The sequence below is a fragment of the Canis lupus genome, chromosome 22 (genome assembly GCF_011100685.1).
Source record: "Canis lupus familiaris isolate Mischka breed German Shepherd chromosome 22, alternate assembly UU_Cfam_GSD_1.0, whole genome shotgun sequence".
NCBI lineage: Eukaryota > Metazoa > Chordata > Mammalia > Carnivora > Canidae > Canis > Canis lupus.
The window spans coordinates 61,142,854-61,168,508 of NC_049243.1; the positions used below are offsets into that span (position 1 = coordinate 61,142,854).

The following is a 25,655-nucleotide window of genomic DNA, read 5'->3' on the forward strand; positions in this document are numbered from 1 at the left end:
TGGCCCACAGTGGCAGTGGCATGGGGGAAGGGTTCTCCGCGGTTCTGGCACACTGCACTTCCCAGGCCAGCCCCTCCTCACGTGCCCATCTGGCTCCATGACACCCAGCTTTCTCCTCCCACGGGAGAGAGCACCCCTGTGATGCATAGGGCCGAGCTCTATCAGAGGACCGCTCTGACTCCAGCCTCTCAGCACCTCCACGCTGCATCCTGCCAAAACGTGGCCCTTTGGAGATGCTGCGGTCCGACCATTCATCAGAGCACGGTGACCAGGAAAACGGAGGCAGGCAGTGTGTGGGGCTGGCACCAGGCATGGGGCACAAGCCTAGACACAACCCTACACTGTGCACCAAGGCCAAGAGGCCCGAGGCCCCCAAACAGGCCCTGCCTCTGCCCCCCGCCCAGGCCCTCATCTGCTTCTCCTCCTAGGACAGGGCCCCACCTGCGAGGCTTGGAGATCCCTCTCTGCAGTCAAGGAGCAATGACAGAAAGGCCAGAGCCCCCATTCCCAGGGTGCTGGGGGGCTGTAGAAGTGGAGCGACCGCAGCCCCTCCTTCCCAGCATCTCAGAGTCTGATCAAGGAAGACAAGATGGAAAGTCTGGGCCCTTCCACACCACACTGGCAAGGCCCCTCATTCCCACAGCTTCCCTTGGCTGGGTCTGGGGTCCCAAGGTCCCCAAGGAAACAGGCGATGGCCAAGAGAAGGGGAGGTGTCTGTCAGCTGGTGTCAGCACAAGGAACCCTGGCCGCGCAGGTGGGGCACCTGCCATGCTTGCTGTTAATCCATCACGCTAAGGAGAACACCTTTGTTCTGGGGGAAGGCACCAAGCACCAAGGTGCAGGGGATCTGTCAGCTCCCACACATCACAGACCTGGTGAATGAGCGCTAAGTAGACCCTCGTCACTCAGGGTCTCCCGAGGAGGCAAAAGCAGGAGGTGCCCGCGGCACACAGCACATCGCCCAGGGGCGTGCAAACACCATGGCTCCGGGAACTCCCAGCAGCTGTGGGTGCATCACATGCAGACATGGCCCCAGACATAGCCCGCAGGCCGGAAGTCCCTGGGGCCGTGGCCGTGCACGTCTGGCCTGGGTGCCAGCCGCAGCTCGAGGAGAGGACAGCTGTTGTCAGGTTGAGGCAGCAGGTGGGAAGGAGCCATGAATGATGACAAAAGTGGAAGCTGTTTTCCCAAAAGTGGGAAGGGCCCCCTGTCCTGTCTGACTCAGAGTTCACCCTGTCACCGGCTGTTGCGCAAGCCTTGCTCCTGAGGCCGCTTCTCCCTCAGTAGATCTGTTCTGCCCCGGGCAGGCCCGTAGTACGAGAGAACTGCCCGGATTCTCAGGGACACGCCAGTGGCAGGTGTCAGCAGGTCTGTATTGGAGGGCAGGGGGCGGAGGGAGGAAGAGACAGCCCCCCTGTAAAGTCGGGGACCCCTTTTGCAGCCCGGCCAGCCACAGTGTGCAGACTTTCTGGGGTGGTCAGGGCACTGGACCCCAGGGGCCCCAGACTAAGGAGGGCGGCTGCCTTCTGCTTTGCTCAGTGGCCAGCCCGCCTCTGCCAGAGGGAAGTGGGTGAGGGGGGAAGCCAGCTGGGTGGGTGTAGACAGGTGCCACCCCTGGGTGAGAGGGAGCCTGTGTGCTCTGGCCCCAGCATCTGGGCTCCGTCCTGGGCTCCTGGACAGATAAACCAGATGCCGGCAGCTGCATCCTGGGGCGGGGGAGGTCTCAGCCAGGCTGGCCATGCACAGATCCCAGTGAATCATCCTGCGCTGGGGCCAGGGCAGCTCCCCATGGCTGCTGACATGCCCGGGCATGTGCTCAGCTGGATGCCCCCCCCACCTGTCCCGCCCCCCAGAGCCTGCAGCAGCCTCTTGCAGAGGAGCAGATGTGACTGCCAACCTCAGCAGTCTGGCAACTGCACAGACAAACCCGGGGAGAACTTGAGAGGCGAGGGGGAGGCTCTGGGCCGGGCGTTACCTTGGCAGGTCCTGCCATCATGGGAGAGCGCGTAGCCGCTGTAGCAGGCACAGTGGAAGCTGCCCGGCTTGTTGAAACAGATGTGGTTGCAGCCCCCGTTCTGCTGGCCACACTCGTTGACATCTGGGCACAGGACACAGAGAGACCGGGGAGTGTCCGCAGGGAGCATGCCATGGCATCTGCATGCCTGTCTGTGCCGTGAGTGTGAGGGCACAGGGAGACCCTGATGGGACCATCCCTGGCCAGCTTGGTGGCCGCCAGTGCACCCGGGAGGAGGGCAAGGGCTAAAAGAGGATGGATGTGACCAGGCAGCCTGCGGGCCCAGACTCAGCCCGGACACACCTCCCCAGGGTGGCCGGGCACTGTGGTGAGGGGCTGCCTCAGGTCACTGGATCCTGGGGCAGATGGGGAGGCTGGCCCTGAGACTATCTCGTCACCACAGCCCGGGCCCCATGGTGGTGCCTTCCTACGTCCAGGCCGCACCCCCTACTTCTGGCAGCACCCGATGGTCCTCCAGCTGGACAGCCCCCAGCACTTAGAGGCGAGAGCAGGGCCGGCCCACACCCTCTGAATACTCCTGCTCTCAGGGGACGTGAGGGGCCTGCTGGCCTCCCTGAGTGGCCAAGGGAGCCCTTGGAGGGTGGCCGGTGAGGGGGGGCCAGGTCCCCGGGGGTAGGGCAGGGTGGAAACAGGGATGGGCCACAGTCCCTGCCCTGGGAGCCCCTGCCTCGTTGTTGCACAGCTGTGGCTGCAGGGCCGCCTCACCTCTGTCGCAGAGCCGCCCCCCCCAGCCGGCTCGGCACTGGCAATAGAAGTTGCCCATGAGGTCTTGGCAGACTTGTGTCCCCTCCTTGGTGCAGGGGTTCGGGGAACACTGGTCAGGCAGGTCTGTGTCAAAGGAAGGGAGAGAATGGTCAGCTAGGAGGGACTGGCCCGGGGCGAGGACGCTGAGGTAGGCCCAGGCTGGTGGCACAGACCCCACTCCCGGGGTGGGGTAGTGGAACTGGATCAGCTTGGAGGGAGTGACCACCTCCCCATGGGGCAGTGGAGGAGGATAGGGCGGGGCCTGGCCAGGCTCCACGTGCTCTGACCCCTCAGGGAGAGGCCCACAGACCCTTGGCTGACCCAAGGGGTCGCATGAGGAACAGGCCTCCACCTTCCCAGGCCAGGCACCTGGCCACTCAAACCCTGCCATGGACACTCGCCAACACCTCCCAGGCAGGGCGTGGCTGCTGCAGGAGCCCCCACACTGGCTCCCTGGAGAGGGGCTGCCCTGCCCTGCCCTCCCAGAGAGGAGCACCAGTCGGTTTGCGCCGATCCCCTTGCTGGAGGGTGTCTCCCCGTCAGAAGTGTCAATCACGGGAGCCGTTTCCACTCCTTGGGGGGCTACGCATCCACAGAAGCTCCAGCTCCAAGGGAGCATCACCAGCTCAGAGGCTGAGGTGGGGCCCCACCCACGGAGATGTGCACTCCGGGTGCTGGTGGTCGGGAGCTGCACTCCAAGAATCCTCTACAGGGCTATGGCTGAGCTGGGTGGGCTGGTGGGCATGGAGGGCAGAGGAGCCACTGGTCTTAGGGAGATGCAGGGTCTCCAGGGACTCTCAGCGAGTGGAGCTGATTCCTGAGGTCGCTGTCAGCCTGTGCTGCACACGGGCCCAACCCACTTCCCCAATGCCTGTCTTGCAGGTCACACGGCAGGCACGAGGGTCCCACTGCAGGTCAGCCTGCCCTGACCCCCAGCCGTCCTATGGGTCTGCTCCAGGCTTTGTTCTTTGACACGCCACAGCTGTGCAGACGGTAAATGTGTCCTGGTGGCTCTGTTGGTCCCTATCTCTCTCTGCTCTCTTCCTGTGTGGACACATGCCTCATCCAGCTCTGGACAGCATGGGGCCCATGGCTGAGGCCCAAAGCAAGGGCCAGGGCTGAGGGGACCGTGACACCTCGCTGCACCTGAGCCTGTGCCCCTCAGCTGCGTTGACAATCCATGGCAAAACCTTGCTACTCTGGATTGTTCTGTTGTCGCTGGGGGGCGACCAACAACATTTCCAGCAGCCATGGGGACTGTGGCCTTCAGCGGTGGAGACACATCCCTGGGCCCGGCGGGGGCGGCCGGGCCATGGAGGGACTAGCCCAGGCCATCCTCACCCCACGTCACCCTTTCCAGAGCCATGTCCTGCAGGACCCTCACCAGGTACAATTGCTCCCTTTATACGACAGAAGTGACTTGCCCACTGCAAACCGTGGGGTGGGTGGGCAGCGTTGGCTCGTCTGACTCCTGGGTGACCAGGGTATGACAGCTCTGCAGCGTTTCTCTCCAAATCAACAGGGCCAGTAAGATGGCTCAGTCCCGTGTCCATCCTGCGGGAGGCTGGCCAGGTGGGAACTCAGCACCAATGTATCACTGCTTTCTTAAAACGATGACGTTTCTAGCCCAACACCAGGTTTGGGCACAGCATTTCTGCCACCGGACTTGCTCCTGCTCAGCAGCAGCAAACCCCTAGTGCCCCAGCCCGTCCAGGCCTCCACCGGCCCCAGTGGTACCAGTCCAGACTCAGCGGAGCTGTGTCCCTTTGTCCCACACAGGTGAGTGACCCTGTCACAGAGGGGCCCCACTTCTTGGGGACTTGTAGAGTTTCAGGGCAAGGTACTGCCTTCCACTGTGAGCAAGTAGGGACTGAGTCCAGAGTGAGGAAACGGAGCATGGGAACAGCGTGTCCCCCTGCCCAGAGCTGGCCAGTCAGCCCAGCAGCCATGCCACTGCGCCCGGCTGTGCCGCCGGTGACACTCTGAGTGCAGGAGGGCCAGGCCGTGAGGGCCAGCCCAGCGCCAGCACCAGAGATGGACTCTGAAGGCAGAAGGGGTCCTATGCCGGGGCCCAAGGGGCCCCAAGGGAGGGAGGGAGTGGGAGGTGGTGTGTCTCCACTCGACATATGTGGTTAAAGCCTGAGTTATATACAAGTGTGTAACTGAGCATTTGGCGTGAGGCCTGGTTAACTAGAATTTACCTAGAATGCCTGAACCCCTTTTAATAAAACCTCTGTGGGTGGCACTGTGGTGGGGCTCCAGCATAGCAGCCTCCCAACCCCACCATGGCTTGTGTCTGCCGCCCTGCTGCACAGCTTCTCTCCAGGACCTAAGGGGGCCGCAGAGCCGTGTGTGCACCCAGCAAGCAGCAGAATGAGCGACACTTCGGATGCGTGGGTGAGGACAAGCCTCTGCAGGCACCAAGGGCACCACTTCCTGCCCAGCCTGAGCGCCAGACACAAGAGGCCTTTGGGGACAGGCACCCACAGCCCCGGGTGGCGGTGCTGCTCTGAGCCGGCGGGGCTGCCCCTGGCAGGAGCCTCTCTCGGCTGCTTTAGCTCCCTGTTCTCCAGATCTGAGGGTGATGATGGGCTCCAGGGCGGTGCCCACCGTGACTAACAAGAAGGGGCTCCTCCAATGGGGCTGGACAGAAGGTGGAGAGTCAGTGGGAGGAAAGCCCCAGGCCAGGAGTGAGTGGGGCTGAGGGGGGGCCCGGGCATGCTGAGAGGCCCGCTCCATGAGGCTGTTGCTTTGACTTTAACAATAATGAGCAATCAAGCACCCAGCTATGCCTTGTGCCTCGTGGCCATGAAATAAGATGGCTTTGGGAGGGAACCGATGAAAACAGCATGAAGTGCCTCCAGCGTCCTGTGCACGGAGGCCTAGGGGTGTGGCTCTGGGGGTTGGGGGCAAGTAGGGCGTGCGTGGGTCCTGAGCGCCAGGCCTCGGGTCCCTGTCCTCAGCTATCTTCACATGCAGCTGAGTAAGGATGGCACGTCAGGCTTCAGAGAATTGACGGAGCACAAACAGCATGTGGTCACACACCCATGGAGGATGACCCGGGGCAGGATGGAGAGGCCAGGAGTGGGAGGCGGCGTCCCGATGGGCTGGGATCTCCTGCAGCCTGGCAGTGGCATGAGAGCTGTCCTCTGATGCCAGCTCAGAAACTCCCCTTCCTCCCGCACTCCTGGCCACCTGCCACCAGAGCACAGAGCCTCCAGCCCACTCAGAAGAAATCTGTGGTGTTCAAACAGTTCAAGTCCCTCTAACCATGAGATCTCTAGCGGGCATGACATGGCCCAGGACTGTGACAGCCTCCGTTTAAGCAAGACCTGGGTGATTTTACACAAATGCTGTTGGAACAAGGGGCTGCCATCTAGAAACTGCAATGCTCACACCGCCAGGAGGTATGAAGCTCTGGGAAACTGTTTATGATCTCCAGAAAATCACAGTCTATGACCCAGGAACTTAAACAATCTAATCAATTTGGAGACCTAATCTGAAAGGAAGAAACCGATTTAGCAGATTGACAACGATAAAAAAAATTGCTAAAAACAAAAAGCCAAAATGACACAAAACTAAAACTGCCACGACACACCCCTGATGTCTGCCTAAGGCCTTGGGGAGGTCAATTCAGCCCTGGGAGACGCCAATGTCACAGGGAGGCTGAGGAGGGGGCTTGCCCCAGGTCGCCCATGATGCATGGGCTGGTTCTGGCTGCCCTGAGTTAAGAGGCACTTCTACCCAAAATGACAGAGCCCAGTGGGCTCTGCTCCTGTTAGGTGACACTGCCTGGGGCTGAAGGGGGTGGGGGCCGAGCAGCAGTGCCACCTTACCTCCCCTTCCTGATTTAAGTCAATCATTTCTCTGCTCATCTGGGCTGGCTTTGGACTGTGCCCACATGTGGACAGGTGGGAGGCCAGACGCAGCAGCTCTGCTACCGAGTCAGGCCAGCCAGGCCCTGTGAGCAGCCGTGGGTCCTCCTCTGCCTTCCTGGCTGCCTTGAGGGGGCAGGCGCATGTGTAACGCAAGCCTCTGCAGCTGGGGCTGGGCGCTCAGAGCCCACTGCCCAGCACATGCAATGAACAGACTGACTGCTGGGCTTGGGGGCGACCAGGCAGCTGAGTGACAGGACAGCAAGCAAAACGGCAGCTTCAACATGCGATCATTTAAAATAACACTAAATAACTAACTAAATAACTAAAAATAACTAAATAACTAAATTTAAAAAATGACATTACTACATAAAAAAGATGCATAATGAGCTTGGAAAAATTGTGGTACTTTTAGGACAAATGGCTAATCAAGAGCTCCTATAAATTGAGAAAAACAGGCAAAGCATATAAAGAGAAAAACATAAACAGAAAGACTAGCCATAATCTTCACCGTTGATATTGAAGGAGACCAAAAAGTAAAAGCATGTGTTAGCCTGCCAGGCATGGGGACGGCTATCTTGCTTGCCCACTGCCCGGGGGTGACCAATGCTGGATCTGCATCAGACTGAGTGATGCTGCGCAGGCTTGGGGCTGCACTCCCACCTGGGAATCTGTCCCACAGACACACTTCGATGAGTGTAAGATTTGTCTGTGATAAGCAGCCCGTGAGTCCGCCGGGAAACGGTGAAATAGTGCTACCTACCCGTACCGGTACACTGTGCACGTGTGTGCACTCTGTACAGGCTGAGCTGGAAGACAACCTGCACGCAGGGCAGCAGAATGAGGTCAGGCACATCTATGGGAAGCTAGCATTTGTGCAAAGCCAAAAGTGCCTATGTGTTTACAGGTCTCAGAATATTCTGGAAGCCGAACTGGTTGATGAGGAGGCATGGCTGGATGCGCTCGCTCTTCACACCCGTGAAAGGGTTAGCTTTTGTACTGCATGCACGTCCTGTCTATGTAAAGAACCAAAGCTGGGATCCCTGGGTGGCTCAGCAGTTGAGTGCCTCCCTTTGGCCCAGGGCATGATCCTGGGGTCCCGGGATTGAGTCCCACATTGGTCTCCCCACAGGAAGCCTGCTTCTCCCTCTGCCTGTGTCTCTGCCTTTCTCTGTGTGTCTCTCATGAATAAATAAATAAAATCTTTAAAAAAAATAAAGAATCAAATTTACTTGCTTATGAGAGAAAGTTCAGTGGAAAAAGAGCAGAGCTCAGGCTGGTGCTACTGCTCCCTAGGATCAATGGAAATACTCAAGACCCCCTGAAAACCACAGCAGAGCCTGGAGTGACCTGAATACGCAGGGCTGTGAAGAAGACAGGAAGGTGACAGACTTACTTTGAACACATGAAACAAAATCTGGGCTCTTTGTGTACGGAGATCCATGCTTAGTAATGCAGTCTGCAAGAGAGAGATGGAAAGAAGGTCATTCCTGCTGCAGGACACAGGACAGACCTTAGACCTGGTACATGGCCTCTGAGATATCTCTGGAGAAGAGACTGTCATGTTTATGGGGTGCTGAAGCTGAGGCACAGGTCAGCTTTTGTATCACAGATCATTTTAACCCCAGCAGGCAAGAGAATGCCTTCACCAAAGAAGAGGAACTGTGTCCGAAGTCTGTCTGCAGCCTTTTCAGGGGATCCTTTTGCTTCAAACCAGAAGGATCCTGAGCTGCACTCAGGGAGCACTCTGACCACAGTCACAGTGATAAACTTCAATTGCAACAGACACTGTCTGGAAACACCAGCCTTAATTCGAAAATCATTCTGCCTTGGGGAGCATCCCCACCTGCCCCATCCATCTGACAGGCGTGGGCAAAGGCGCCTGGGAGCTTGAAGGCCTGCAGAGCAGGTGTGGAGCTGCCATGGCCCCTGGCACTCCACCCTGCCCAGGAGGACCAGGCCCTGGCAAGCTGGAGGGCACTCCTGGCAAAGCTGCTCACCCTTTGCCTCTGGAAATAAACCGTGCACACCCTGGCAGGGGCCAGGTCTGTGGGGAACAGGCAGCCTGGGAGCGGGCGGGTTCCTGAGCTCTGCAGGGCCACTTACAGTTCCTCTTCTCTGTTGCCAGATACAGACTCAGAGAAGGAACCTCTGAGAGGATGTAAAGCCAATGGAAAATCTACTAACATGCCCTTTGAAAAATCAAAAAGGAAGGCCCTGGAATAGGTTTATTTCATTCTAAATGACATGCATCTAAGAACAATCTTAAAATGGTATTAATTAGAGGAGCAGTTCTCGGGGAAATCCAGGGCCTCTTTCTGATCATCCAGGTTAGACTCGGCTGTCATTTGTCCTTTCCTTTTCTCCGCTACTCGCACAGTGACGTCCCTGCTCAGTGACTGGGAGTGTCTGCTTATACATTCCTCTTGTTCAAATTAAACAAAAACATGTCCTCAGAGCTGATTAACAGTTTGGCAAATATCAACACACGCAGCCCACATAACCAAGTTCTCTGGGGTCTTTGATAATTCTGGAAGTGCAGGGACCCTGAGACCAAAATGTCTGAGAGCCACTAAATCAATCACACTCCCAAACAGTGAGTTAATCCTGAAGTCAGAGCACGGAAGCCGTCTGCAAATAATGGCACCGGACTGAGTTAATGCGGCCCCTATGGCGTGAAAGACACAAACAGGTGTTCTTCCCGGCGTGCTCTGGGTGGTCCCAAGCTCACTGTGTGATTAAGCAACCTCCCCTTCAGGAGTGACTGGGTAACGAGCTGGCCCAGATGTCTCTGATGTGTGACACAGAGCCCCCTCTATTCTTTTGTGACACCTACAGAAGCAGGGATGTAAACTTACCTAAGTATCTTGGATAAAAATAGTCCTGCAGAAAAAGAAAAAGAAAGAACAACAGTTTACTGGCACAGCACAGGCTCACAAACAGCCCCTGAGCAGCTGGGCAGTGAGACCGCGCCTTCCTCCCCAGCAGGAGAAACAGATGCCCCGAGACGCAGGTGTCTGAGGAAGGCAGGGAATTCTCCAGCCAGCCCAGCAACAGCAGAACACAACCACCCAGAAAGCCGCTTTCTGCCACAAAAACCATGGCATAAGGAGAGAAAGTGGGAGGGCGGAGCCCAGGCTGCTGACTCGGCTTTTACAGAATGGTGTTGCAAAGCTGCTGACGCGATTAGACCTTCTGGAAGTAGCAACGGTGATGTCATTTAAGGGACGTAGGTGGTGCCCAGTAAAGTGTCTCATTGGGTGAGGAGCACCACAGTGTAATCCCTAGACCCTCCCCACCGCCAGGCTCCTCCCACAGCTGTGCAGACCTTGGTAGGATCATCAGCACATGGGCACTGATTGGCATTTACTGTATTTGTAAGACACTGATGCTGGAATGAGGTATGAGGGCGTAAGCCAGGGTCTTTCTGTCCATGCATGCAAATTAAGAGGCCTGCACCGTACAAGTTGGCTGTCAAATACAGGACCTGGCTAGCAGCAGGGAGCAGCAGGGACCATCCCCAGGTCCACAGCTCCAGCCACAGACGCCAGGCCCCAGGGTGGTGAAAGTGGCCCCCACCCGTCCACTGTTGTCTCCACTCAGGGTCCCCCATGGGGCAGCTTGGCCCTAGACACGTCTCCTGATGGAACCTGCCACAAGGTGCTGGGTTTCAGGTGGAACTGGTGCAGGTCTGTGACTATACATCATTCTATCCGACCCCCACAACCACGTCAAGGTCTTTTAAATTAACCCTGTCATCAGAGATGAGGAGATGGATGTTCAGGACGCACGGTGGCAATTGGCCAAGGTCAGGAAGCCAGGACGGGCTCCCAATGGCACACCATCGTCATCCAAAACCATGCTGATGAGATCTGGCATTGCATTTGCAGTGACAGGCAGAGGGGATCCCTGGGCTGGCCACATCTGGCCAGCTGCATGCCCTGGTCCGGCACAACCCCACCTGTCCCCTTCCCTCATTGTTTACAACAGCCTGGGCAGTGATGCCAGGGACACTTTGCTAAACACCCTCAGATGTGTTTTCAGAAATTAATGTTCTGGTAGAGATGGTTCAAAAAGACTCAGAACTTCTTTAAAAGAACAGTAATGGTCAGAGAAAGTCTGTTACGTCAGCTTGTGTGACACAACAGTGACGTTCAGACAGATGCGACAGTGGCCCGACCTGGTGGGCAGAGCTCCACAGCCAGGGCGGGGACACCCCTCCACACCAGCATTCAGGGACCCCTACCACCCACTCTCACCCCTGTGGTTGCTTTTGGTCACGGGCTGGCAACTCTCTGGCCCGGAAGGTGGGTGAGGCCAGGGGAGCTCTGACAAAGCCCTGGAGCTGGGGTCAAGCAGGCAGAGACATCTTCTGGGTTTAGAGGGATGACAGAGGCCACAGTCTTTGTCACAAAGGGAAGGACTCTGGTTCAGGAGGAAAGATTTAGGATTAGGATGGATGTACCATGTGTCCACTCAGAAAACCAAGAAAGAGACTAGAAGCAGTGAAGAACCATGAGCAGAGTACCAACTGTCACAAATGGTGGCATTACCACACCTTTCCGGAAAGCTCTATTATATTTTTCAAAACCATGATTACTACTAGTTATGTGCCATATGTTTTAATGAGTTCTATTGTTGTGGAAAAGCATCACTGATAGAAAAACCATGTGTACCTCTCTTCAGTTCACCACACCTATGGGAATGAGAGTTTTGAAACCTTAGGGCCATACATAACCTGGTGACAATTTATTCTAATTTGTGCACTTGATTTATTTGGGGAGGGGAGGGTGCTAATTTGGCTGCTAATCTAGGCCAGAAATGGTTAAGCCTGAATAACTGCAAAGCTGGGATGGATACAGCTAAAATCACTATGCACTCTCCCAAGAGAAAGAGACATTTCCAACTGCCCTTCAAAGTTCTGACCAGAGACGAGGACCCACGGAAACCTCTGTGAGTGACGGGCACTGGACAGGGAACACAGAGCTGTCCCTGCCTGAGCCACAAATCGGCTACACATAAACCGTGGCCCGAGGATCAGGAGCTGGGTTTACTTTCATGAGCGTCACCCCACAGGGATCCCCAGAGCAGAGGCCATAGCTCAACCAGGTTCAGAACCAGGGATCAGTGACCTATAAACATGCCTTCTTTCTTTTTGATCACACAAGGAGCAAAGCCTGGCACAGAGCTGCTAAATGGTGGGGTTGGGGTCAGGAGCAGGGAATGGCCAGGGCCATTGTGTTGGAAATGGGGCCACTTGTCACCTGGCAATCATTTTGCTCAGGGGTTTACTTCTGATTAACTTAAACAGTTAAAGATGAGAAGGGAGTGAGCAAACTGTAGGCCACTAACCTGTGAACTGAAGCTCCCAGAGAGAAAGGATGTACCTGTATGTCTAGTATCTGGTGCTAACCACCTCCCTGAAGGCCCGCAGGAGCCATTGCCAAACAGGTGAATGAATAATAGATGAATGGAAGAAGGAGTGAATGGGTGGATTGAAAAGTGGATGGATGGGTACGTGGATGGATGGAAGAATGGATGAATGGGTGAGTAGGTGGATGGGTGGAAAAGTGGATAAACGGATGGGTGGGTGGATATATGGAAAAGTGGATGGATGGACAGGTGAGTGGGTGGATGGATGGATGACCAGGCAAACAAAGAGTCTATAATTTTCCCTGACTTGTACAAAGCATCAGATTCTTTATTTTACTTATAACACAGGTAAGCACATTGGGAGAAAAATCTAAATTGATGCCCTTAGATTGTCTCTTTCAAAACTTGGAAGTATCAGTATTATGCTTCCTTAAGCTTACAGATTGCCAGTGCACTTTTTAATCCTTAGATTAACTGCCATTTGCCTTGCTTTCCTCCTGCCGTTCATCCCAAGAGTCCTGCACTCCCAGGGGGCAATGAGCCATGGTGCACGTGAGACAATTGAGCTGTCATCACTACTGGTAAGGACTGCCTGTGAGGGAAGCAGCCCTGTGTGGAGCACACATCCCATCTATGGGAGAGCGTCTGGTTCCAGCAGGCTTGGCACACTGGTCCTGGCTGAGAGCCCACTTGCTAGAGCACAGCCCTGTATAAACAGAATTGAACGCTCCAACAAGCCCTGCCTTCCCCACAGACGCCATCCTGCCATGCCCCTGTTCCCTGTGGGTTTACAAACATGGGAATCTGTGCCCAAGGGCAGGCTCGGTCCACTGTCATCTAATGTGAGGCTGGGCAATCTTTTCTGAAACTATAGGCCAGTGTTTCTGTGGGACAACCTCCTCTGTCTCTGCTCCTTAGTTATGTTGTCACCCAGATGGCCCCTTCCCTAAAGGGCCCATAGGAAAGGACAGCAAACAGGTGGCTGGTGAAATCCTTGGGAATTCCCATTTGTGGACAGAGTCTCCCAGCAGCCTCTGCTCTGCATGACCAGTGGGACCCCCGTCTGCCTGGCAGGGCCTGTGCCCCCTGAGCATCCCCATGGGTCATCACCTGCCAGCCACGTCCTCCCCGACCTTGGGGCAGTCAGTTCTGGAATGCCAGCTCCAGAAGCACTGGTGGCCTACGCAAGCCTGTTCGCCCAGTCACCTGTCCAGCCCATAGCTCTGGAATGCCCCCCAAGGGCCTCGTGGCGCACTTTCTCCGCTGGGCCTGGTCTGAGGCTTGGTGGGCCCTGGAGCGATCTCTCTACCAAACTCTGAGAGCAGATCTGCCCTCCAAAAATGCTCAAAACCCACACAAGCCTAGTCGGTCAAAATGTACATTACCAAGAGAGAAACATGACATGGGCTCAGAGTGATGTAGCTTATCAACAGGACCACGTGCAGCTAGGAAGGTTCTAGAACTTGGTAGCTACAGCTCATAAATACCTTCACATCCAAATCTCCCTCAACTCTTTGAGTCCTCAGAGGCCAGCAAGGTCCCTGCAGGGACGAGGTAACCAGGGGAACCAGGACAGCCTCCAGCCCTGATGTGGCAGCTCCTGTGCTTGGACGCTTACAGCCAGTGTGGTGGGGACATCCGCGTGCTGATGAAGGCACACACCTCCACACCAGCTGTGCAGAGCTCCTACCTAGGACTTCTGTGTACATTTATACAATGTAAAAGGAGCTATACATTAAGTACCACAAGCAGCAGTTTTTTCTCAATAGATTAAGAGTGTATTACTTCCTTTAATAAACGATGGCCTGAAATTTTGCTTCCAAAAATCTTTAAATTATTTGACAAAGCAAGCTGAGACCTGTGTGTCACAGTAAGTTTGCTTATTTACATGACACGAATATCAGGTCTTTTCCATGAGAAAGGGTCAGAAAAATGGGTTAATCCTTTGACCTCAATGCTATCCAGCTAACAAACTTGACTTCTTAGGGAAAAACTTGTCAAAGTTAGGTCAACTTGAATCGCCCTTACTGGAGGAACTCACAACTGCGCTCTCACTGTTCTTATGACAGTTCCCAGAGAGATTCCCTGCTGTCAGTGGGCCAGCTAGGGCCCCCTCAGACTGCATGGGCCTGAAGGTTTCTCAATCCCCAAGGCCACCATCACTCCATCTCTGCATGTTTTTCTAAGCATGATTCACACAAAATCCTTCTTTCCTTTCTTCCTCCCAAATTCCTCTCCTAGGACTCTCAAACCGGGTGCCTGCTTCAGCGTTCCAGAAGACAGAAGGAAACACGGCACCCCTGCCCATGCTGGGCCGCTCCCCGGCTCCTGTCCAGCCAGGAGCCCCTCTGGGCTGGCCCTGCAAGGTGGCAGGCCCCAGAAACACCTCACAAGGCCACAGTGTTCTGCCTCCTTCCTTAGACACTGCTGTGCATGTCTGTTGCTGGGAATTCCTATGGGGTCAAACCCCTGGGGATTATCACCCAGTGGCAGGGCTGAAGGCTGAGGGTGGCTGCTCTCTGGGTCTCTGCAGTGATCCCCACAGCTGCACATACCCCCACAGCCCCCACACATCTCCCGGGGCCCAACACATGCTTGTGGGCCTGAGGCTGCGGGCTCCCAGGGAGTGGCTACAGCCCATGGGAAAGCTGGGGTCTTGGGACCCTTTTCTTTTCTTTTCTTTTCTTTTCTTTTCTTTTCTTTTCTTTTCTTTTCTTTCTTTTCTTTTCTTTTTAAAGATTTTATTTATTTATTCATGAGAGAAAGAGAGAGACAGAGAGAGAGAGAGAGGCAGACGAGAAGCAGGCTCCATGCAGGGAGCCCGATGTGGGACTGGATCCCGGGTCTCCAGGATCACACCCCGGGCTGAAGGCGGCGTTAAACCACTGAGCCACCGGGGCCGGGGGCCCTTTTCATAACCAGCGTTAGGATGAAACATAACCCACAGGAGTCGCTCAGAAGGCCAACAGTTTCAGTGCTAACATCCTGACCCTGGAGCCCAGGGAACTGAGTTTCCATCCTTCTCCTACTGAGGAGCTAAATTGGACAAATCCCCACATGAATTCCAGGGCCTTGGTTTCACAGGCATCTGGAATGAAGGCTCACCATGGCATTTAACAATGCTATGACAACTGCTACTGCAAAATGTGTTTGTTTCTGGCTTAGGAAAGGAGAGTTTGAGTGCATTTTGGTGCCTTCCAGATTCATGCTAAATCATGGCAAGCATGTGAGGTGTGTCACTATGCATCGGGCACAGAAGCAGCACGGTGCATGCAGGCAGCAGCATCCTGGAGCATGCACCTGACCAGTGCACCTGACCAGTGCAGTCGCGGCAGGCGCTCGGGGCCCACTCAAGGCGATTCTTCCGTCACCAATGGCAAGTCTGCCTTGGAACCTGGGGCTCTGCCACATGATGGGGTGGGTGAAGCACAAACCCACAGTCTTGACCCCTAACAACTGCCACTAGCAACCTCCTAATGGGTTCCTTCCTCTCAGCGGGAAGCACTGTGCTACAGAGATGTGTGTCCAACCAGAGGGGCACCCAGGGGCTGCACCTGTGTCTGCCACTCATGCGCATCATCCTGGGCGGATGCCCCAGCCCTGCCCCAGAAGCCCCCGTGAGAATGTGCACAGCTGTGGAGCTGGCCTATTCCCCGGGGGGCCGCTGAGTCCAGCTGTGTGATTTCTATAAGGCTGCTGGTCCCAAGAATATGCCCCCACAAACTGAGTCTAGATGGCAGGTTTAGGGACAGATGTGGAAAAAATGTGTGTTATTGTCATGGGCAGTAATACCAAAGAAATACTCTTCAAATTTGAAAACAGAAGTCTGAGAGAACAGATACTAGAGGAACATGTGACTATTTCATTTGAATGATAGGTTGTAATAGGTGTGATCACACAGGCCTGATGTGCTTCCCAACCTCCTCACTTCCAACTCCTCTTGGAAAGTTCAACAACTTTCGACGCACTGTACCCTGTTGGGGTCTCAGCAGGATCCTGGATGGACACAAGTACTGCAGGGGCACACGGCCAATGTCAAACGCTACCCCCTGAGCCCCGCAGGTGCTTTATCACAGAGACGCCCCTGCTCCGAACATTAGGGGAGAGGAAAAAGTGAAGCGTGGGGAGAGTGGGGTACATGCTGGGGTCCTGGAGCAAAGGGATGAGCTGGGAATGGTTTGGAATGTCCTGGCCACAGTGACCTGGAATCTCAAGAAACAAGCCATAAGCATCCGATTCTTAAAAGGCTGTTTTGTTCCTAAATAACAAAGGCAGACGTTCAGTGTTTTCCAAAATTCTTTAATTGGTTTTGCGCAGATGTTGGGCCCACTGGCAAGGACGACATGCCATTCACAGGGCCTGATGTGTTATTGGGGTAGAGAGCCTCGTACATGTCCCTACATAGTCCTGCGGCAGGAGGCCTGCTGCTACCGGTCCTGGCCTCAGCAGCCATCTATAGGCCCAACTCAGATGAAGCAAAACCAGCCCGCAACAGCAAATCCAGCCCCTGTGACTGGCTTCCTCAAGGCCTCCAGGAGGGGAGGCCTCAGTCCACAGGGGTCAGTGGGAGCAGGATCTGTTTTCCCCGAGGATCCCAAGGAAGGAAATGGGCTGGGCTTGCGCAGGGTGGGGAGTGCAGGCACAGAGAACATGCATGGGTGACTATGCACCACGGAAGCTGATCTCAAGGCAGGGATGGGGTGTGGGGGGCAGGTGGGCAGGTAGAGACTATCCTGAGGTTATGGCCAGGGTGTCACCTCCCTAGCCAGGGCACCCACATTGCAGAGGCAAGTCATGGGGTGGGGGGCACGAGGTCCCCCTCTTCCTTCCTCCCCACCCTCCTGCTGGGGCCTTCATGAGACCCCTTTGGCGACCCCAACAAGGGGTGACTTGAGGGAAGGGCTCTCCATAGCGATGCCTGTCCCCAAAGAACCTGGGCTCTTGGGTGACAGGTGTCCTTAGAGGCCAGTGCTGCAGGGCTTTGAAGCTGACTGCACCCCTAAAACCCTCTGTACCGCTCCTGGGATCCCCACATCTGAGGGGCTTGAGGTGGTGGGGTGGTTAAGATGGGCCCCTGTGAGCTCAAGCACTGGCCAGGGGCCAAGCACTGAGGCTGGGAAGACCTCCTGGTGTGCTGCTGGCTGTGCTGTGTCACCCACACTGACTGCATTTCTAAACGAGGTTGTGGGTCAAGAACCAGGGCCTGGATTTTTTCCCTCCTGCCAGGGCTGTGGCTGGCTGCAAGGACCAGACACCCAGACGCTGCAAGGTAGAGAAACGGATCTCTGCGGCAAGTCCTGCAGCACTGGCTAAGTCTTTTGTCCAGAACCCTTTCTGGAAGCAAAAGCTGATTACGGAGATGGCATCTGGCATCTGGAACCCGACTGCCTTAAAGAATTTAAGTGGAAGGTGACTCTGCTGGGTTGGGCTCTGGTGAGCTTAGAGGATCCCAGCAGAGTCACTGGGGTCTCATCACTGGGACGCTGAACTGCATAAGAGCGATCGGGAGGGAAATGCCAGGCAGGGAGAGGAAACAGATAAGGAGGGAGTCTCACGCCTCTGAGCCCTATGGCAGTGGGGAGCCTGGGACCCTCTCCAGGAGCCTGGGAACTGTCTGTCCCCAGGAGGGAAGTGGGTGGGTGGCCAGGATGCCTGGGAGTCAAGAAGGTTCCCAGACCCTTCCTTTCCAGCAGAGGTGTGAGAGAGCTTCCCCAAGCTCTCAATCAGGAAGCAGCCAGTGTGCTAGAAGCTACCTGCTGTGAAGGTTACTTCCCTTCCCAAAGAGGAAGACAGCCTAGTCTGGAACAATCCAGACCAGGCAGGAACACCCTGCATGCAGTCAGAGCTCCAGCAGCCTCCAAACACCAGAAAGCAGCAGGACACTTGCAGCCCAGAGTGCTGGAGCCCAATCAGCCGAGGGGGCAGGGCTGAGCTCCCCCACTCCCGCCCAGGGGCTCACATACCAGCGTGCCCCCAGAGCCCTGGGATTGGAACAGGAGGGCAGCACTGCCTTCCCTGGCAGCAGCAAAGACTGGAGCCAGGACCGGGCAGGCATGCATGGCTCCCACTGAGCCAGACACTGAAGACAGGCTGGCTGCTTGCAGAGCTCCCCCATGGTGGCAAGGGTGACCTCTACCCCTGGCCCTGACCCCAGCCTGGCTGCTCCCAGCGCTCCACAAGTCAGGGGCTAAATCCAGACAGCAGAGCCAACAGTCTTCACTGCCTTCGACACAAACATAGGTTAAAACCCAGCTGACCTTGAGGGGAGACAGCGAGGTAGCTGGTCTAACCTGGGAAATGGGCCAATAAAAGGAAGGATCCAGGCAGGTCCTACTGCAGCTAGGCCAGTAAGGAAGGCAGAACCCTGGGAAGTTACAGATGGCTTTGCTACGAGAGAAGTTCACAAGTCTGTACTAGGCTGGCTGCAGGGATGCCAGGCCCAGGAGGCGAGGGCAGCCAGGATGTCCCATGCAGGGACGAGCCCAGAGAGTGCTGACTGCCTTAAAATCAGGGAATCATGAGCACACTTTCTTTTTCCTGCCTTTGTATTACACATTTGTAAATAAAGTTATAATTAAAACATAAAAGCTATTAAAATCAGAGCATTAAAGCTCTGGGAAGGACACCGTGGTTAATGCACAGTGTGTCCAGGCAACAAGGAAAAACCAGGTCAGGGCCCTGCCATCCTGGCTGGGTGGGGCCTGGCTGGCAGGTCTGGTCAGGGTGGCTGGTAGCAGGGTTGCTGTGAACTGGTCACCTGGAAGCCCCATCTCGTGCTCTCGGTTCAGGTCTGGGGTGGGGGAGCAGCACCACACCTGTCACACAATCCCACAGCTGTGCAGGGGCCTGGCAGCCAGGCACCCAGCCCTGCTACTGGTCCTCGGCAATGCTCCACAGAGAATGGCTCACTGGGCCACCAGGACTCATCATTAAAGAAATCCCAAAACAGGCCAGAGAAGGTCCAGAACCTTGTCCCTCACAACAAAACCGACACTGAGTTGCTATTGATGGGGAGGGCAGCAGCCCCAGGGAAGACACCACAGAGTGGCCCCATGGCAACAACTTGCCCAAGGACAACTGCTCGTGGCTGGCTGTCCTGTCAAAGCTGGCTCCAGAGAGGGCCAGAGAGGGGTTGTCATGTCAACTGATAAGAAACACAAGTGAACATAAAGCCTATATTGGGCCACACAGAGCCATCCATTTACTGCCTGAAGGTTTATTTCATCCCAGGATTCTATTCTATTCTATTCTTTTCTTTTTTCTTTTCTTTTTTCTTTTCTTTCCTTCTTTCTCTCTCTCTCTTTCTCTCTTTTCCTTCCTTCCTTCCTTCCTTCCTTCCTTCCTTCCTTCCTGTCTTCCTTCTTTATTATTTATTTATTTATTTATTTTTCCCCAGGATTCTTTAAAAGAAGAATTTGGGTAGAACCAAAAACAGCTGTGAAATCACCCTGACCTCATGGTATAAAGTCCACTCTCACTTTCCAAATGCATTTGCCCCAGGACAGACACACATGCAGGTCCCGTGGGTCCTGTCCTGTTGGAGGGCAGAGCTCCCGGGCAGATGCTGAGGCCACATTGGGCTGTTCCCTGCCCGAGGCTGCGTGCTGCTCCATGTTCCCCAAGGACATTATTAATAGAAATGTGTCCTGAGCCAGCACAGCTAGGGCTCCTGAAGTCCCCAGCTGCTTCTAGAGAGCACCTAGCTGAAAGGCGGCACATGCAGGCCACCCTGGCCGGGCCCCCTGACCCCAGCCCTCCTGCCCACCCGTCCCACATATGTTCTGGTCCTATTCCTGTAGTGGTATTTTGGGACCTGCTGTAGCAAGCAGTTCTAGACTTCATGTCTCTCAGTTCCTCTTTCAAGCACACACTCCATCCCCCTCGATGCGGACCAAGGGGGTCCAAGGGGTTGTAGGCAGCCCACTCCTCACCTCCAATGCATCTAAGGAGGGTAGAGGGAGGAAGCTGTTTGGCTTCATAACCATCCTATTTCTTTTACATCTTAAAAACGGTAGAGGTGTTGTATATTGTGTACTTCCTTTCAAGTGGCTGTCTACCAGGGTATCTGTGGGCCACATTCAGTTGAACCCCAACTCTGGGTTTCTGCTGGGGTGGTGATCTCAGGGTGGTGAGATGGAGCCCGATTAGGGCTCTGGCTGAGCGGGGAGTCTGCTTGAGATTCTTCCTCCCTCTCTCTTTGCCCCCCCCCCCCCCAATAATCTTTGAAAAAATAAAGTGGCTGCCTTCAGGGACCTGCTGAGAGTCTCAAGAGGACCTACTCAGGCATCTGCTAACAGCTGTGGAAGCTACTGGAGTCACTAGGAGAAATGGGGCACACAGTGTGCAGGACGCTTGAGGGCAGGCTCGGGGGCCCTATGACACTGTGCTTCCACCATTTCTGAGTGGCCTTCGAGGGTTCAGGGTGTGAGACCTGAGGGCAGCAGGGGCCCCCACCATGCACGGTTCACCCGGAGCTGGAGCAGGGCGGTCTGAGCGGGGAGCAAGCCGAGGCTCCCAGCGGCGCGCGCACGCCCTGGACCCGGTGTCCCCACTGCGGTGCTGCAAGGACAGCGCCCCGGGTGTCCTGGCCCCGCCAAGCCGCGCACCACCGCCCCGACAGGCAGCCCTGCGCGCTCACCGTCTCCGGGTCGTTCTCGAACACCTCCCGGGCCTCCTCCTGGCTGCACAGCTCCTCAATGCACTCCCTCTCCAAGTGGCCCTGCTTGGCTTCCTCGAAGACCTGGTAGGCACGGCGCTGCCGGGGCCGCAGGAACTGTGCTGCCTCGCGCGCCCGCAGCATTACGGCTGCCGGGACCGGAGGGGGTCGGGACGGAACCGGGACACGCCGTCAGCCCCGCCCCGCCCCGCACGCGCAGGGCTCCCAGCTCTCCGCCCGGGGATGCTGCCGCGGGGCGCGGGGCCGAAGCGCGAGGCCAGGGGCGCGCGGCCGGGGTGGCGCAGGGGCGGGGGCGCGCGGGGCCCGGGGGCGCGGGGCCGGGGGGCGCGGGGCGCGGGGCGCGGGGCGCGGGGCCCGGGGCGCGGGAGGCAGGCGGCGGCGCGCCCTGGCACCTGGGGCGGCGGCGTCCCGGCCGGGGGTGTCCGGGTACTCACTGTACTCACTGTGCGCGGACTCGGAAGCCAGCAGGAGCAGCAGCAGCGCGGTGCCCAGGGCGGCGGCGGGCCCGGGCGGCGGCGGCATGGCGGGGCCGGGCCGGGCCGGGCCGGGCCGGGGCGAGCGAGGGCCGAGGCCGGGGTGGGGACGAGCACCCGGCCGGGGGCGCGCGCTCAGAGCACCCGGGAGGCCGAGGCGAGCCGCGGGCGCCGCGGGGCGGAGGCTCCGGTCATCCCGTGCGGGCGGCTCTGAAGGTCACATCCCGGCGGCGGCGGCACCTCGGCGCTCGCGGCCGGGCCGGGGCGGGGCGCGCGGGCAGGACCGGCCTCGGGGCCGCGCGGGGGCGGGGCGCGCCGGTTCCCACCCGCGCCGGGCTCCGGAGCAGGTTTGCGCGGCGGGGATCAGAGGCGGGAGCGGGGAGGGGCGCCTGGAGCGCGCGTCCCAGAGCGGCCCCCGAGTCCTCTAACCCGGAGGAGGACCGCCAGGCTCGGGGCCGGAGCAGGTACCGCTCGCCAGCACCCCCCCCCCCCCCGGGCCACCGCCCCCGCTGCGGACGCTCCATCTAAGTCTGGAGACGCCTTAGAACCACCCAAGAAGAGAGACGCTGAGGCCACGCGGAATCCCGGCGAGGTGAGGGAGGGAGGTGACACGACTTCCTTTGTGATGTCTCCTACGGCGATGACGCGGAGACCTTGAGGTTTCCCGGTAGATACTTAGGCTGGAAGCAACATTGTGCTGGTTCTGAGACCGAGACACAAACCACGCCGGGACGCAGCCGCTCGGGGGGTCAGGCGGCCCGAGACGCCCTCCCCAGGCCCACAGGACCGCGCGCCCAGGCGCCCTCCTCCCGCCCGGCCACCGCGCTGGGGGGCTCCGCGAGCGCCCGGACCTCCCTTCTGCGGTGGGAGATGAGATGGATCATTGCTACGGATTGTCGGAGGTCCAGGTTTGAAGGTGGGGTTAATGAGCGTTAATTCGTTAAACTCGGGAAATGAGCTTTGGCGAGAGCGCTCTGCAAAGAGCACGAACACTTGAATAGGTAAGTCACCGGCCCCTGAGATCTGCAGCCACAAAGCTCTTCCTCCTCCTCGGCCAGTGATGGGAGCGCCCTGAAACACCTCGGGCTTCCTGCTTGTTGTTCTTAAGGAGAAACACTGGTTTCACAAATCTGGGTGGGGTGATAAGTTCTTTAGTGTGTATTTATACAGACCTTTAATGAATTAATTACACTTCTGTTATTTCCTAGGTTCCAGGCCTCTGGCCCATGGATAGATTTCAGGAAGCGTGTGCAATGATTTCTTATTTCTGTGTGTTTGGTGAAGAGAATTTATTAAGTCCATGCAATTAATTCTCAAGAGTTTGATCCCAGTAAGAGTGTGGAGGCCTCTTCATGTCCCCCCTGGGAGGGTCCATACTGGGTAGGGACTCACTGCTTCAGGTGACCATGCATGATCCCTACTGAAAGGAGGCCCTGACCTCTTAGCCTGGACCTCAAGCCCCTTCACCCCCTTCCCCATTCACCCCTGGTACTAAGTTGGTATCCTAGTAACCCCAACACCTTCCATTACGTAGAGACTTACTTTAATAAAATGCCTTCACACACACTTGGTCATTTTGATAACTGCAGAATGCAGAATGCAAATGCTCAGGGAGCAAGGGAAGGTGTCTGACCCAAGCTAACTCTTACCAATGCAGAAAAATTGCTCTAAGCCAGAAATACAAAAATTGGATAATGACTTCCAAAATTGGAAAGACTTGTCAGGGACTATATCATATACCCTGAAATAACAATGATGAGGTAGACCACTCACCTGTTAGACCTAGAGTAATGGGTGCTTTGTATGGACCATCTACAGTCGTGGTTGGAGATGGAAAGCCAGTGGCTCCTCTTGCCAGGGATGGCAACAGTGGGATGAAACTGTTGAGGTGGGATCAAAGTGAGGGTATAGGAAACAAGTATATATAATTTGTATATATACAAATATATATATATACATATATATACAAATATACATATGTATATATATAATATATATAATATATTATAATTTGTAGATGAAAGTTCTGCATTCTTCCTTCTACCATCACATCTGCAGGTGATGATTTCAAGGTGCTAGGACCACTCCCTTATATGTATCCACTCAATAAACTGAGCCAAGTGCTTGCTATTCTGTCTTCAAAGGCAGTGTGCTGGGTGCTGACCAAATCAATCATATTGGGTTTTCCTTGTTTTTAAAGCAGCTTTACTGAGGCATAATAGAAATATAGTAAACTGCGTAATATATTTTGACATATCTGTGATGAATGTATATACCTGTAAAACCACCACCACAGTCCCCCATCACTTAAAAACATTTCCTCATGCCCTTCACTAATTCCTCCCTCCTGAGTCATCCCTGCTCCATCCTCACCTCCATCCTCAGGCAAAATCGCTGGTCCTCTTTCTGACTATAGAGTAGTTTGCATTTTCTGGAATTTTACATAAAAGGAATCATATACTATGTGCTTTTTTGTCTGGCATCTTTCACTAGGCGTATTTATTTTCAGATTCATCTACCCTGTTGCATGTATCAATAGATTATTCCTTTTTTTCCCCTCAGGAGTGTTCTGGTGTGTGGATACACCACAATTAGTTCAGCCTCCGTCTGCTTAAGGACTTTGGCTCATTTAACAGGTATTGGTTATTAGGGGCAAAGCGGCTATGAGCATTTGTGTATAAGTTATTGTATGCACATAGCTTTTATTTCTCATGAGGAAGTATCTAGGACATAACGTGGGACTGTATGGTAGGTGGTTAAATTTTTAAGAAACGGACAAACTTTTGCAAAGCAAATTATGTTGTATATTTCCACCAGCAGTATATGGGGGATTCACCTGTGCGTCTCCTACCTGTACTCGCTGTGGTTAGCTTTTTAATTTCAGCCCTGGGAGCAGATCTGTAGTGGCATTCCCTTGTGACTTGAATTTGCATTTTTCTAATAACTAATGATGTTGAGCAAATTTTAATGTGCTTATTGCCATCCAAATATATTCTTTCGTGAAAAGTCCATTTTAATTTTATCATCTTGTATCTTTTATTTGGGCTGTCTGCTTTTCCAATTATTAATTTATTTGCTGTGTTTTTAGAGTTCTTTATATTTTCTGGACACAAGTCCTGTGTCAGATTGTGATTTGCAAATATTTATTCCAGTCTGTGACTTGCTTTTTCATTCTATTAAACAATGAAACTCTGCTTTCTTTTAGTTTTGAAGTACAATTTATCATGTTATTTTTAATGAATTCTGCTTTTCAAATTATATTTGCCTAATCCAAGGCCACAAATATTTTCTTCCAAAGTTTTATAGATTTACATTTTACATTTAAAACTGATCCACTTTGAATTCATTCCCACATATTTCACGATTTTCCATCCTATTGTAGATTTTTTTTAAAGACTTTATTTATTTATTCATAGACACAGAGAGAGAGGCAGAGACACAGGCAGAGGGAGAAGCAGGCGCCACACAGGGAGCCCGACGTGGGACTCGATCCCAGGTCTCCAGGATCACACCCTGGGCCGCAGGCGGCGCCAAACTGCTGCACCACCGGGGCTGCCCTATTGTAGATTTTTTAATTTCAATTTCTGATTGTTTATATTTGCTTTTTGTATATTTATCTTTTATCCTACCACTTTGCTTAACTAAACTATTAATTTCAATGTTTTTTGGTAGATTCAATAGAATTTTTTACATAGATGGTCATGTTGTCTGTAAACATAGCAAATCTTCTTTCAAATCCAGCTGCTTTTTACTTCTTGTCTTGTGTTATAGGCTGTATGGTAACCTGCACTACCGTGTTGACAATGGTGAGAGTGGAGACTCAAACTCGGTGGAAACAAGTCAGTCCTTCACCATTAAGTGTAATGTTAGCTGTAGGATTTTCATAGATGCTTTTTCTCAAGATGAGATTCTATTTCTAATTTTCTGAGTTTTTTTTTTCATTAGAAATGAATAATGGATTTTGTCAAATGCTTTTTCTGCATTTGTTGAGACAATCATATTTTTTTTCCTTTTTCCATTCATTATTATATAAATTGCCTTCACTGATTTTCAAATATCAAGTGAACCTTGCATCCTTGGGAAGAACCTCACCTGGTCATGATGTATTGCTTTTTTAAGAATCTTTGTAACCATGTTTATGAGGATATTTTCTTTATCTGGTTTGGCATCAAGAAATACTGGCATCATGAAATGAGGTGTTCAGTGGGAAACACTCCAGTAGGAAAAGTTTATGTAGAATTTGTGTTAGTTATTCTTTAAATGGTTGATGAAATTTATCAGTGATACCATGCATACCTAGAATTTTCTTTGTGGGAAAATTTTTACCTATAAATTCAATTTCTTTCATAGATATAAGATTATTGGAGTTATCTGTTTCTTAATGACTGAGCTTTGGTAGTTTGTGCCTTTGAAGATATTTGCCATTTCATCTAAATTGTTGAATATGTTGGCACAAAGCTACTCATAATATTCCTTTA

The 25,655-nt window shown here is 54.3% G+C and overlaps 1 protein-coding gene and 2 long non-coding RNA genes across 9 annotated transcripts in view; 2 read left to right on the plus strand and 1 right to left on the minus strand.

The window, feature by feature from the left end:
- Positions 1-21,381, minus strand: part of GAS6 (growth arrest specific 6) — a 32,975-nt gene extending 11,594 nt beyond the window's left edge. The window contains exons 1-6 of one of the 2 annotated variants that reach the window (XM_038570136.1): positions 21,139-21,381; positions 20,666-20,832; positions 9,513-9,537; positions 8,051-8,113; positions 2,741-2,863; positions 1,976-2,098 (exon numbers count right to left, since the gene is read on the minus strand). In XM_038570136.1, coding sequence (XP_038426064.1) covers positions 1,976-2,098; positions 2,741-2,863; positions 8,051-8,113; positions 9,513-9,537; positions 20,666-20,832; positions 21,139-21,226 — 589 coding nt within the window. In that variant the 5' untranslated portion in view covers positions 21,227-21,381. The remainder of the gene's footprint in view (positions 1-1,975; positions 2,099-2,740; positions 2,864-8,050; positions 8,114-9,512; positions 9,538-20,665; positions 20,833-21,138) is intronic. The other variant, XM_038570137.1, reaches the window with a different exon arrangement.
- LOC111091730 lies at positions 1,221-9,624 on the plus strand. 2 transcript variants are annotated; one of them, XR_005376632.1, is made up of 4 exons: positions 1,221-1,368; positions 3,662-4,166; positions 4,406-4,558; positions 5,095-9,623. It is a non-coding gene; the product is annotated as an uncharacterized LOC111091730 (long non-coding RNA). The 2 variants fall into 2 exon arrangements; XR_005376633.1 differs by lacking the exon at positions 1,221-1,368 and adding an exon at positions 1,848-2,173 and having other exon boundaries at positions 5,095-9,624.
- Positions 21,382-21,508: 127 nt separating the features above from the next.
- LOC111091731 overlaps positions 21,509-25,655 on the plus strand; it is a 45,874-nt gene continuing 41,727 nt past the window's right edge. For all 5 annotated transcript variants that reach the window (XR_005376637.1, XR_005376638.1, XR_005376635.1 and 2 more), the window contains exon 1: positions 21,509-22,093. This is a non-coding gene — a long non-coding RNA (uncharacterized LOC111091731). The remainder of the gene's footprint in view (positions 22,094-25,655) is intronic.